General features: G+C 29.7%; 1 protein-coding gene across 1 annotated transcript in view; it reads right to left on the bottom strand.

Moving 5' to 3' along the window:
- LOC113516144 (uncharacterized) overlaps positions 1 to 9,285 on the bottom strand; it is a 43,216-nt gene extending 33,931 nt beyond the window's left edge. Inside the window, exon 1 of the mRNA XM_026900520.3 lies at positions 9,153 to 9,285. Within this exon, the coding sequence (XP_026756321.2) occupies positions 9,153 to 9,155 (3 nt within the window). The 5' untranslated portion in view covers positions 9,156 to 9,285. The remainder of the gene's footprint in view (positions 1 to 9,152) is intronic.
- Positions 9,286 to 14,426: the final 5,141 nt, after the last annotated feature.

The raw sequence follows: 14,426 nt of genomic DNA, 5'->3' as shown, positions 1-14,426 counted from the left end.
CATTAATTATGCAAGTTAACTTTTAACGTTAACTGCAGATACATTAATTATAAATGCAGCAAACCTGACAGAATTTGTGTCAGCAACATTATTGCATGATTATCCACTCGAGTAGAAAGAATTTAATATATATTTATGTATGTGTTTTATGTATGTACACAGTATTTTAAAATTTAAACATTATTTTTTTATGATACTTAGAATGGCAAACAAGCTGATGGCCCACCTGATAGAAAATGATAATCATCACCTATTGTTATGAACAGCACCATCAGTATCACGGAATACTCTGTTATATCTACAGAAAAATTCATGCGTTGCCATTCCTGAGGACTATGGTGTTATGCCTCCTTACCCTGTAATTTCACTACTATAACCCATGCTTCAAACCGAAACATAAAGAACACAATCATTTAAATATAGCTGCTTCACGGTAAAAACATGAGTGGGACAAAGGTACCCACGCAGAAGATTTTTGTAAAACGTCTGTCTCTGGTAAATAAAAACATGCTCGTGTGAACCTTACCTTCCGATGGTTGCAGGTTCGACTAGTCAAATTGGTCCTGATTTTAAGTTATTTAAGTCACTTACTAACAAACAATATAGAATTCTTATATATCAGATATATTAGTCGTTCCCCGTGGCTTTGTCTGTGTGAATCAGAATATTCTATAATTAAAGTAAGGATATATCACGTGTACCAAATATCATTCAAATCCGTCCATTGAGTAACAAACATCTTTACAAATATTTGTGATATTAATAAGATATATTAAAAAAAAAACAATAACATTGGTTCAATTATAAAATTATATAGGTACCTGCAATAAAGTGCAATAAAATTTCGTATTTTATGACTACAATACTATGGACAAACATTGGCTCTAATAATGCCTGATTTGGTTTTTTGCTTCTTTGGATTTGTACCCCTTACTCATAAAAACTAAAACCTTCTACAAACCTGGTATTACACTGTTTTGTCACTTTTTATCAAATTGGGAGTTAAGCACAAAAGAAAGAGACAAAGGAGTTCAATTGTTAAAATAGAGTAATGAGAGATTTGAGGTTTTTATGAATATGGGGGCTAATCTCACTAGAAAGTATTCTATTTACATTAGGTTTTAACAAATTCAGGAAAATAAAAGTTCAAAACGAACACTCAATAAAGAACTGCAGTTTGCTATTTATAGTAAATAGTAGAGCAATGTTCGAAGTTTCTTTGCGTGACAGAATCCGAAATAAGGATATCCGTAAAAGAATCAAAGTTACAAACATAGTCCGAACGATAAGCAAGCTGAAGTGGCAATGGGTTGGTCACATAGCTCGGAGAAATGTCAACCGATGAAGAAGAAAGGTTCTTGAGTGGTGACCTCGTACGGGCCAACGCAGTATAGAATGACCTCCTCTCCACTAGATGGAATGACGACCTCAAATATATTTCAGGGAGTCAGTGGATACAGGTGGCTCAGTACCGTTCTTTATGGCAGTCTATGGGGGAGGCATATGTTCAGCAGTGGACGGTTAATGGCTGAGATGATGATGATGATGGTTACAGTAAATAGAGTAATAGAAAATTCGAACTGGATTTTTAGATCTTCATTTATGATGTGGCCTCTTAAACATTTTATGACTTGAATGTAACTCGACGATTCATTTTTTAAATATCTCCATAATTAATCAATGACTGATCAAATTCATGGTCAAGGTGTTCGTTTGATTTATATTTTACTAGTTTTTTACCTCGAAATTGACCGCGTGATCGAATGTATTAATTGTTTGGGATAAAAAGTAGCGTATGTTTTTTATATCGCAAATACTTTGTGTATACCGAGTGTTAAGATCATTAGTTTAGCACTTAAAACGCCAAGAGATGACAAACTAACTTACTTTCACGTTTATAATATTAGTGAGGATAATAGAGAGCAGATCAGTGATAATAAGATTTTTTTTTAAATGGATGATACTGGAATGGTAGTCCCACCCGCGCCATCGGTATACACCAGCGGGGCACCAGTGAAGGATGATAGGTGAGGATGAAGTAGGTCAGTTAGCCCATCGTGGCGAATTCAACAAGAATTGTTCACGATGGTTTCCAGGGGGAACCACGTGGAGGTCGACCTAATAAGGCATATTAATAGCAATGGGGCTGTCAAACTCCATTGTTAACAATCCCTTCCCCCCCCCCCCCCCAGTGATAATAAGATTGTGTTCTATAAGTAATTTTAGATTTTATTTAAAAAAAGCAGTGGTCGTAACAATTATTGGGATTATTATACAATTATATGGGACAGTTATCCCAAACAATAATAAGTTATTATTACTATTAGTAGGTAACATTACCACCGTCTATAGACATTCACAATAACAGAGGAATCGCAGGTGAGTTGTCCGTCTTTTAGGAAGGAATATGCTCTTTATCGTGTTATTTCATTAATAATAAAAGTCAATTGAAGCATTGACTTTTTATATAATAAAGAAATATTCAAGCGTGCAGGAAAAAAAAAAGAATATTTTACGATCAAATGTATGCAGATAATTGTCTTTAATTACCTAAGTAGCTATCTGCAGGTTGGTACATACCTACTATTTAAATACGTTTTTTTACAGTGTTTATCACCTGTTTTCATCTTAGATAAATTAATTACGATACTTATCACTTATAAGTCCTTAATTTTACTTTGTTATTATTACTAAATAATTTAAATATTTTAATACATACATTATAATATATCAAAATACATAAAATGAAAGGTAGGAACTTATATTAATTAAATAGTAGGTAACTAAAGGTTTTGTAAATTTTGCTTGAATATTTAATCCGATAGATGCTTAATAGTCCAATATATGTATAGACTAGGGCTTATTATCATAATTAGTCACGTAAACATTTTGTTTAATGTTAAACAATAGCTGTAATGTTTTATGGATACTATTATAACATAGTGATTAAAAAAATCGAAAAAGGAATGTTGCGTTGGTTTGGTCATTTGGAGAGGATGGATGAAAGAAGAATTACGAAAGAGATTTATCGAGCAAGAATGAATGGAGAAGTCGGTAGGGGCCACCCTAGACGGACGTATGTCGACCAAATAGGCGACGTGCTGAAGAAGGGCCAAATTAAAAGTACCCGTAACCGGAGAGCGTGTAAGAAAATATTGATGAACGTGGAAGAAGCGAAAGAGGTTTGTTTGAATCGAAGCATTTGGCGTTCCATTGTTTCTGCCTACCCTAATGGGAGACAGGCGTGACAGATATGTATGTATGATTACTTACTCTGTGGATACTATGAACGACTTGATTTTGATTGATGATTGTCGCCGTTATCGTTTCTATAGTGCTGTCATAATTCTTTTTTTTCATACAGAAATCATTATAGCCAAATATTAAATTACGTAGTTGTATTTGTATTGAGACAATCGGTATTTTTACTTATTCATAAAAACTAACATTTATTTCAAACAATGGATTCTCTATTAGAATATTTTGGCGCTTTCTTCCAAATTTGAATTTAGTGCAAAAAAAAGTCAAAATATTTCAATAGTTAATCTTATATAAACTTAAAATTTATCCCATTCAACACAATGTAATATTGTTTATGAATAAATCGAATTGAATACGTTTATGAAGCGTTTCATGTTTTTATGAATATGGGATATTATCTTTGTCTGCTTCAGGCCATAGACAAACATTACCAACTATCTATGGTTTATTATCTACGGTTAAGACGTATAGAGACGAACATTTAGAACTTGGAGATATCGTGCTATTTAGGTACACAATGTCTAGACAGAATGAAATGGAATAAGTTGTTTTATTTCATTTTATATTTAACGGTAAGTTTATTCGAAGCCATTTGGCGAACTGTAGCTATTTGATAGTGATAAACGGAAATAGTCGTCAAAGTGTATCTATCTTACTATCATATTTGGGGTGTATAGTTAGATAACTATAACCAATTAGTCGTATATTAAAATTTGGGAATTTCGTCTTGTCTGAAGGGACTTTTTTTTGAAAACATGAATTTAAATGATTAATAGATAGGTTATAGTAGTTAGTTGTAATTATATATTAGTAATAGTTATATAATAATTATATAATAGTCATCATTTATATATAAACATATCAGTTAAAATAAATTGTATTTATCTAAAAAATATTAAAGAAAGAAAAACAAAAACAGAACGTTAGCAGATGTAAACAAAAATTAAGCAAGGTTATATAAATATAAAAAAAGTATTGGCGTCAATGCAATACTTGTGCCCACAGGAGATAGAGGTCACGGTTGTATTTATACAAAGTATTAGTAAAATAATCACAATATGAATATTAACAGTTATGATTGAAAAAGAAATATCTAATTCACGTGTCAAGAGCAACAAACATAGATTAATACCTGTGGCAATCTTTTTCTATGGAAATAAAACAAAGATAAAATTGCCAATCATTACAGAATAGAGTAACACATATGAGACGAAATTAAAATGTTTAGAATCATTTTAAAAGAGTTCCTTATTAGTGAATGTGAACATTTTTTCCAGAGAAACAGAAGTTAAAAATGACAAAAAAAGAGAGAATGAGAATTTTTTGTTGATCTTAAATTTATGTTCCTTTGAAAAAATCATACTTTTTATGAAAAATGTTGGAAAGAAATTAATACTTATTTAATAAGTAAAAACATGTTTTTTTTTTTCTAATAAAAAGTTGCTATAACGAAACAATTGTCGATGTAAATATTTAATTTTCAGAATGTTTCATCAGAATAATTCATCAATACCAGTAAATTAAACTATGACTGTACCTTTGAAGTTAATAGTAATTGTATAATTTTGTGGCTGTGAAATATTGACAGAGTGCTTCATTTTTACCTTAAAATAGGTTCTAATTTTCATGGAATATAGCTTCATTCACGTTTCATAGTATACGATGTTAATTATAGTACACATGCATATTGTTCTGTTTGTAAGAATTAATTAGAATCTATAGTAAAACATATGTTTGTGTTCATAAATTTTATCTTAGGTTATTAAAGACGTGACATGAATTAAGAATGCCCGATTCGATTCGTGTAACCAAAGAGTAATATTAATAAAATTATATAATAATCCTTACTAATCCTATAAATGTGAAAGTGAGTTTGTTTGTTACCTCATAGCGCTTTAATTGCTCTATTAGTAACCATCAAATTTGGTATACTCGTACTATGGAGAAGGATATAGGCTACTTTTTATCCCGGTCACGCGGTCTAAGTCGCGGGTAAAAGTTAATAATAAGTAATAATAATAAATCTGGATACTTCAAATAGCGCCATCTAAGCAAATATTGTGGGGAAAGGGATTGTTAGTAATGGAGACTGAAATTCCATTGCTAGCAATATACCCAACCAGGTCGACCTCCTCGCGGTTCCCCTGGAAATTATCATGGTTAATTCCTGATGAATTCATCATGATGGGCTAACTGGCCTGTTTTCATTCTCATCTATCACCCTTCACTGGTACTCTGCCAGCGTATCCTATTAGCGCAGGCGGGGTTACCATACCATTTTCAACCACCAAAAAAAAAAAAAAAACTAAGCAAATATTGTATTACGGGCACTACAAATCTGATAGAAGTATTTATTATATACTTTAAATTGTAAAAAGAGGAATATAAAAAAAACTAATTATTTTGATTTAAAAATTAAAGTACTGAATCGATTTAGATAAAATTTTTATGCGATCAATTTGAAACAATATCCTTCCGATAAAATTTTTCCAAATTGGTTTGTAAATATCGGGATTCTGGGGATACAGACAGTCGGTTGAAAATAGGATAGACGAAACAATCACGCATCTCTAATTTGTCATATCATGGATCATACGATTCGCTTTACGCAAACAATTTCAAATTTGGACTAAGTAATTGGTTCAATTCTTATGAACTATGATTAGATGATTCCACATTTTCGTTAAATAAAAAGATTTTTTTTCTGAAAAGAACAAAATTTTTACGACTCTGTGACAGTATCGTGATTATAGGTCAATGAAACTAATGTATAATATAATATTGGGGTCTAAATAACAATGTATTGTTACGCTATTGATAGCGGTTGCGACGCTATGTATTTCAATACAGGGGTGACAATGTAAACCAAACTTTAACAATTACTACATTTTTAAAGAGCTTTTCATTAAATAGAAGTTAGGAATTCGGCACGATGGGCCAACTAACCTGCTTTTATCCTCACCTATCATTCCTTACTGGTGTCCCGCCAGTGTGTACCGATAACGCAGGCAGGGTTACCGTTCCATTATCACTCATTAAAAAACAAATGAGCGGTATCTTATGGAGCATTTAAATATTATAAGCGAGGATTTTGTTAAAAGAATCACGCTTAACAGATTTGAATGGAATTTGGTGCGCAGATGGATTACCATTTCCAACATATAGGCTGAATAATCCAGCAGGGATTACAGCCGTTAATATAATTATTTTATTTTAACCAACGAGAAAATCTTAATTTTGAATGAATTCTCAGCCCATCAACCTTCGAGAAGTGATACAGCGATTGAAAAGCAATACGACATACGATGTTTCATGATTAAACTTAAATGGTAAATATCAAATTACAGCTGTATAAACGTTATCAGAATTTGTTACTGCATATGTAATTTATGAGGCTGATTACATGATGGGATTTGTGTATGCAAGGTTTTTTCTATTTAAATATAAATCGTATTACCGTGACAAAAGGATTGAAATAAAATGTGACACATTAAAGTGTATCGTTTTACGAATTACTACTTTGGACTATTTAAGAAATATATGTAGTATATATGAGCAAATTTCTTAACTTTGCTCCATTTTTCTATAACTACTTTTACGTAAAAGGTGAAAATAATTGTTCTTATTTTTCTATACTCAAGTGTCCTCGTCTTATTCTATCAATAAGACTGAATTAACTTTATTCACTCCTTATCAATACTCCAAACAATTAATCATCTGTATGTAATTGCTATATTACTTTACTAAATACTGTAATTACGTTTTTTAAATAATTTTATTAATAATGCGACAAGGTTAAATGAAAAATAGCTATTTTTACCTAACTGTATCAGCAACGAGGGTAATGGTTTTCGGATAATATTTATTGAATATAAGGGCCTAAACTACATGATTTTATGAGTTTTAATCTAAACTTTCTCCAAACCTATATCTAAAATTAAAATTTCAATTTGACATCACAGCGAAATCTTTATTCTAAGGGCCAATATGAACAAAAATATGGACTAAATTTCTAATAGATTTACGACAAAGATATCATAAGATAGTCCATAAAATAGATATTTCGCGAAATTATCAAATTAAAACAATAGGCTCTCTTAGCCTAATAATAGAGTGAATTAAAAGAAACGGCACCTCAAAATCGACACCATTGTTAAAATACATATGTAGTTTAAATTAAAAGAAAAAAACTGTGTCCAGAGAGAGTATTCTTAATTTTATTTTGTGACAAATACAGTGTAAACTCTATATTCCATTCTTCCATTTAACGTAAAACTCCTTAAAATGTAGAAATTGCTAAGGTTTGTTTGGTTTACATTGTTACCCTTCTATTGAAACACTACAGCGTTACAACCACTCTTAATAACGAAACAATATATCGTTATTAGGACCCCAGTAAAGATTAGTTTCATTGACTTCCAACACAATACATATAGAATCGTAAATATTTCTTTAAAAAAAAAATTGTTTATTGAAAATAATCCTACTACAACACAAGACACGAATAAAATACAATGAAAGATACGATTAAAATACTGGCATAGTAAAAACGATAAACAAAGATTATAACTTTGTCATGTATTTTTTTTTCACTTATTTTTGTATTTTGTACTTATTTGTAACCCTATTTTTTTAACTTTCCCTTTAACGAAAATTATTTATTACGCATTAAAATACCCAGTCCCTTTGATTTCGCTATATAGTTTTAATTGTATTACAATCTGCCTATTTACGTATGCCACAATTTTTTTTATTTATTTTAAAAATTAAGCAGTTTTGAAAAGGTTCTTCAAAAGGGGGGTAAAGAGGTTTCTTCAGGGTCGGTAACGCACGCGTAATACGTCTGGTATTGCAGGTGTTCATAGGCTACGGTAACCACTTAACATCAGGTGGGCCACATGCTTGATTGCCACCTCAGTGGTATAAAAAAAAAATAATTAAAAATATATATAATTTGATTGATTAATTATTTATATAATTTAATTCGTATAAACAAGTTGATTCGTCTGGTTTCAAAAACGAGTTCAAGTTCAATTAGGCGTATTTTTTATTCGTGCTTGTATTATGTGATATCTTTAATAATTCTGAACACATTTTGTTGCTTCTTTTTTCAATGTATTGATAGAGTCTATAATTATTGCGTAATTGAAAAAAAAATCGAAGCGAAGAAGAAAGTAGGGTTCAGTATACAAGTACATTTCCATATTTTAAATAATATTTTTATACAAATATCCAATTAAGTAGTAAGTTCTCAAGAATTTAATCTTAGTTAAATATTTATATTATAATATGTCGTTTATATTTTAGTAATACATATTCATATAATAATTAATAATTTATTAACTTTAATTATAAATAAAAGTTGCAACAACAGTTCATAACTGACACTATACCTAACTGAAGTAATGAATCAGATACTATAGATACAGATAGAATACCATAGGGAACCGGTAATTTATAGAAAAGGATAGTGGATGAATAGTGTAAGTCTGTACGTAAATAAGTCTTTATAGTAATCGGCATAAAGGTGAATCGGCATGAATGAACACGTGTTTTTTTTTGTATTATTTTCTCCCTTCCAAGAAACACAGTAGTGACTTGCGAATCAAATTCCGCTGACCAACTATTTTATGAATGGGAACGTATCACTTAAGCGCGTAAAAAATGTACTTCAATATTGGTATAGATTTCTTTGGAGGATAAAATTATGTTAGTTGTCTACATTTTAAAATATACATACCGTGATCATTTTGAATATAATTACCGTAATTAAATAATGAATTAAGCACATAGAAATTTGAAATGAGAACGTAATTTGGCATACTTATCTAATAGTTTATTGATAAGTCACGCCACTAAATTACTTTTGACACGCTATATTAATCACTCACCATTATAAAAAAAAAAACGCGGAGTTTTTCGGCACACTACGCACGCGGGACACGCACCTCCGATGGCGGTTCGCGCACGACTGACTGCAAACTTCAGCGCGTGCGCAGTTTCTTATAATTGATAATCAATGATAACACATTTTTTCACGCTAGGATTAAATAGATCTTTGCTAAAGTCATCATTCAATAACTAAGATGATTTTCATCTTTGTTTTCTGAAGGTATGGAGAATTTTCGTAATTTGTGCGTCAGATATAAAACAGTTACTTGTTTTCGCTATATGGCTATTTTTTTTAAAGTAGAATAATTTTTTGTTTATATATAATTTTTATATTATATTTTATTTTTATATTTATGTATGTAGATTATATTCAACATTTTATGTTATTTTTACCTATTTTAATAATGAATTATAATACTGCGTCATTATTCATCCAGTCACTATTCATCCAAAAGGTTGATTGGTAGAGTATGCTACTAACATTGAGTCCGTTTTTTATACCATATTTTTTCGTTGAATAAAGTTATTTAAACAAATAAATCTCTATAAGTACGAGTAAACATTACAGTCAAATTTGTAAAAAGTATATAAAAGTATAAAGGGTGGACCTGATTACTATGCATGTTTTTTGACTATGCGTGATACCCTATTAGAATAACTTATTATTTTATAAATTTATTAACTATTTTTACTAATTTCTTTGAGTTCTGTAAGGATTTAAATGTCTTATAGGTACTTTGTATACATATAAACTCATTCGTATACTTGTCAATGTTTGCATCAAGTGTTCTTGACTTTGATCCCTCGAGACCGGATCTTCACAATATGCCGAAAGAGAGCTTCATCTTAGTAGGGCGTGCTTCACTTGGAAGTATCCTGTTATAAAACCTAAAATGCTTACAGAGGCAACAAGCAAGCTACATTTCAATTCCATAATATAAAAAAAATCATAAAATATTTTTTATATCTTTATTTTAGAAAAATAAGCTATAATTTTAAATTTTAAATAACTATTACAGATAATTATTCTGTTTTATGTTAATGATTTAAGGTTTCAAAGTTATATAAACTTAAGTAATAAAATAAATTCTGACAAATTATCAGAATCGGTTCTAAATTAGCGAATATAGATTTACGAGTATAAAATATTAAAATAGGATGATTGGCTTCGGAAATTTGCATGAACGGACACCGATATTTTTCTTTATATAATTACGATTAGCGTAGTAAAAATATATGACAGGTGAAAAATGAGTAACTATTTTATTTTAATTGAAGTGGTGTAGGTGTACTTATGGAATTTGAAATTTTTTTGTAACTTAGTTTGATAAAGAAATTATGTTTTTAAAATTTGTTTTAGTTTAATAAAGAAAAAATTAAGACGTGAAAGAGCTTGTAAATAATAGATTTGTTTTGGATAAAGATTATTTCTACTCTATTCTAAAATAAATAGAAATGATCCGTTTACTTTGGAATTAGTTTGTATATATTATGGGCACTAGACTAATTATAGATAATAGATATGGATTACAGGTTTTTTTTTTTTAAATATACACTTATACTAGTTTTAACTGGTAGTTTCGTCCGTGGCTGTATAGTTATTTATTTTGAATAGCGAATAAATTTCTTCAAGAAATACAAAAAAAAAATTCTCAAAAATTCAACCATCATGATTGATTTATTATTAAATTTGTAACAATAGGCCAACTGACTTGCTTTCCTTGATCCCATCTCTCACTGGTACTCTGCCAGTGTACACTGACGTTCAATCAAACAAACTTTATTATATTATATGTTTATATAATACTTCTATATATATATATATATATCTATCTTTGATCAATATCACTATAGTAAAAACTGTGACACCTGGCGGTGATGTAATATACGGTGTGCAAAAAAGTCGCTCTAAGAAAATATTAATTTTATTCTTGCTTTCTAAGGAATTGCTAGGGAATATATAATTAGCTAATTATTGTTTCACATACTGACTTTTCAGGTATCAGACATTTCACAGTTACTATCATCATCATTTTAGTTTTGATATTTTTTTGAAACTTTCACTTTAATTTTTTTCATTCCCAATGTAATGAAATAAAACATTTACATATATGTATATCTATATAAAAATCTAAAATGTGTGTGTATACATTATTAGATATTTTGTTTCATCTTAGCTCCTGTACTATACGGATGTTGGGGATACGGTAAACTAACTATGATAAATACTCGTATTTGCTTCAAGTATGTATTTTGTTCTTATCAATTCTGGGTTTTACATGAATTTTTAGTGTTATTATTAAAAAGAAATAACAAATCGATAACATATTTTTGTATAACTTTTCCTTGAATATAGCAGGTTGAAGTTACATTTTTGTTTTTACTGGTTTTTTTTTTTATTTAAATAGAAACGTCATTTCTTTTAAGCGATTAAGGGAAATGGGCGTATTTTAAGAGATCTGATATATTTTAATTAAATAAAGGGTCGAGTATTCGTAGATTTTTTAATTTTTTTAGTTTCTCTGTTTGTTTGTATGTTTGTACGGGCTAATCTCCGAAACTGTTGGACCGATTTAAATGAAATTTTGCATAGTGGTAACTTAAATCTCCGGTCAACATTTTAGATGTTTTAAATTACGAAAAAATAAAGAGTTTGTGGGATAGTTAAAAAACTATAGTAACTTAAACAGCTTAGTACACAACCTAGTTAAGTAAAGTCAATTTGACCTAAGGCAAAGAGTGAGAACGACACGTCATTTGTAAATTTTGGTCCAGTATTCTCAGACATAGTTCACTATAATAAGGAGGTTAAAAATGTTAATCGAAGGTATAACAAATACCACGCGGACAAAGTCGCGGGTATTAGCTAGTACATAATAAGTCCATACTTTTTTTTTTAAATGAGACGTGACATTTTTTTTTCGAACGTTACAATATAAATATCTTAAGAAAACGCTAACCATATAGGGGATTCTGATGGATGAGCAGTGACAGCCAGCCCAGTTAGAGCAACACTTAACTGACATGTTTAGATTACTTAAAAAAATTATTGTCACTTGTCATTTTTTTTATGTTTTGGAGGCCAGGTAAAGGAATGGTATGATAATGCCTAATTTTTATTATGAGACTACCTACGTATCTAATCAGTCCACGTCTATCATAGCTGGGCATATGTCTCCTTTTTATCGTGCCATTTATTATGGTCATGCGATAACTATGCCATAATTAAGAACTTAATTTAATGACTTTAACATTGTAGTGGTTTAATACACTGCTTTAGCTTTCCCGCAGTTGCGAGGTTAATCCTCGCACAATGTATACATTCTTGCATTTGTTGTTTAGTACCAGCTCTTTGGTAACATTGTATAATAAATCCTATTTGATTTGATTTTAATTCTTGATATTAGATGACGCTATCGTCACTTCCATTCAAATTTACCTACCATTAAATTACTAACTAGTATTGCTATTAAAATACTAATTATTATTAATTACTATAATTAAACATTAATTACTATAATTAATATAATATATCGTCTATCAATTAAAAAAAGTTGGTGAAATGTAATTTATTGTTGAAATTTAGTTTTATAATACCAGAAAAGTATTAAATATATTTATCTAGTAAATAAATTTAATATTAAATAATTTATCAGTGCTCAATTTGAATTATGTACAATAAAGATTTTACAATACAATACATATTAGCATAGATAATATAATACTAGTACTAGTAATAATAGTATAATTTATTAAATAAAAAAGTAAAAAAAGAAAATTTTTAATAATACATCGATTTATGTACATGTAATCCAATTAGTATTCATGTGGACTATATATGTGTAAAAACGGTGGATTTAGATTAATGTAAGATTTATGGTTTTATTTTCTTTAAAACAAATTTTGTTGGTCATACATATGTGTTTAGAAATTACATTAGTGTAAATCTATTTAACTTATATAAACTAATAGGTATATTGGCATACGTTGCACTGCATTCAGGTTAGTACTTTATGTAATTAATTGAGGTAAAGATTGAGGAAAATGTGGTAGACACAGTCATCTTAATATGTAAAAATCTCGTTACGATATTTGTTGAAATTAATTTCCGAAACCGTTGAACTGACATTAATGAAAATGTGTATATTGTAAATGTGTAAATTGTATGTGTATTGTGTAAATGTGTATTATTTTCATCAACTTGAGAGATAAGACAGTTTTGATCCCGATACAAAAAAATACCTCAGTAGATGAAACTTAGGGTGAAAAATCACGTTGGCCGGCTTCCCTTTTTTTTGGTAAACGATTACTGTAACCTATGAATGCCTGCAACGCTAGGAGTTTCACATGCGGATTGTCGACTCTAAAGAAACCTTAATAATACTTTAGAACCTTAATATACCTTTTTTGAACAACCCCATACTGTAACCTCTAGGGAAAACCTCGGTAAGGAGCTTATTCCTTTTAAACTGCATTGTATGTGACCATTAAGGTCCAAGCGTAAGAGGATGAATTCTTACTTAGTATTGCATAAAAATGTATGAAGAGGCTTAACAACTATAAATGAAATAAATACAAAATACAAAAAATAACCTTGATACATAACGATATGTCTTTGACCTTCCAAAACGAAATAGGTTGGTGACGTCACTAGGTTTTGGCGAAATAACAAAAACATTTATTTACCAGACAGACCATGTAATTGGTTTTTCGCATACATAAATGCCTTTGGCGACACCTTATAAGTAATCCTTGTGTTTAGAACCATTATTTGAGACTAGCCATATCTCCCAGCTTCTCCCGTATAATTCATCAAACATTAAGTATCCTACGTGGTGAACTAGAATATAATCTACTCATATAGCAAATTTCATTCAAATTTGTGAAGGAGCAATAATTATTCACTATATAAATGTTTGCATTTATAGTTCGCTAATGTTAACGCGCGGCTCTACTAATGTAAATTAGTACATAAAGTATACGCTAAGTTAGGATATAACTTACATATGTACTAAATTTAATTCAAATCCGTTCAATACTTTTTTCGTGAAAAAGTAAAATGGACAGATGGATGGATACATCCATCTATTTCACTTAGTAAAGTTTGTAATGATGGATGTTCCAGCCTCCCATCATTACAAATTTTTGTAATTATATTTAATTTATAATTTATAATATTAATGGAATAAAATATTTTTGCATCGACCGATCGATGTAGGTATCTTGATATAGATAGCTCAAAGCTGACAATACGAGTGTTTAAATAGATATTT

Source organism: Galleria mellonella, unplaced genomic scaffold (genome assembly GCF_026898425.1).
Source record: "Galleria mellonella isolate WM207_F2 unplaced genomic scaffold, CSIRO_AGI_GalMel_v1 utg718, whole genome shotgun sequence".
NCBI lineage: Eukaryota > Metazoa > Arthropoda > Insecta > Lepidoptera > Pyralidae > Galleria > Galleria mellonella.
Note: the sequence above shows the minus strand (reverse complement) of the source record. Positions and strands in the feature narration are given on the sequence as shown.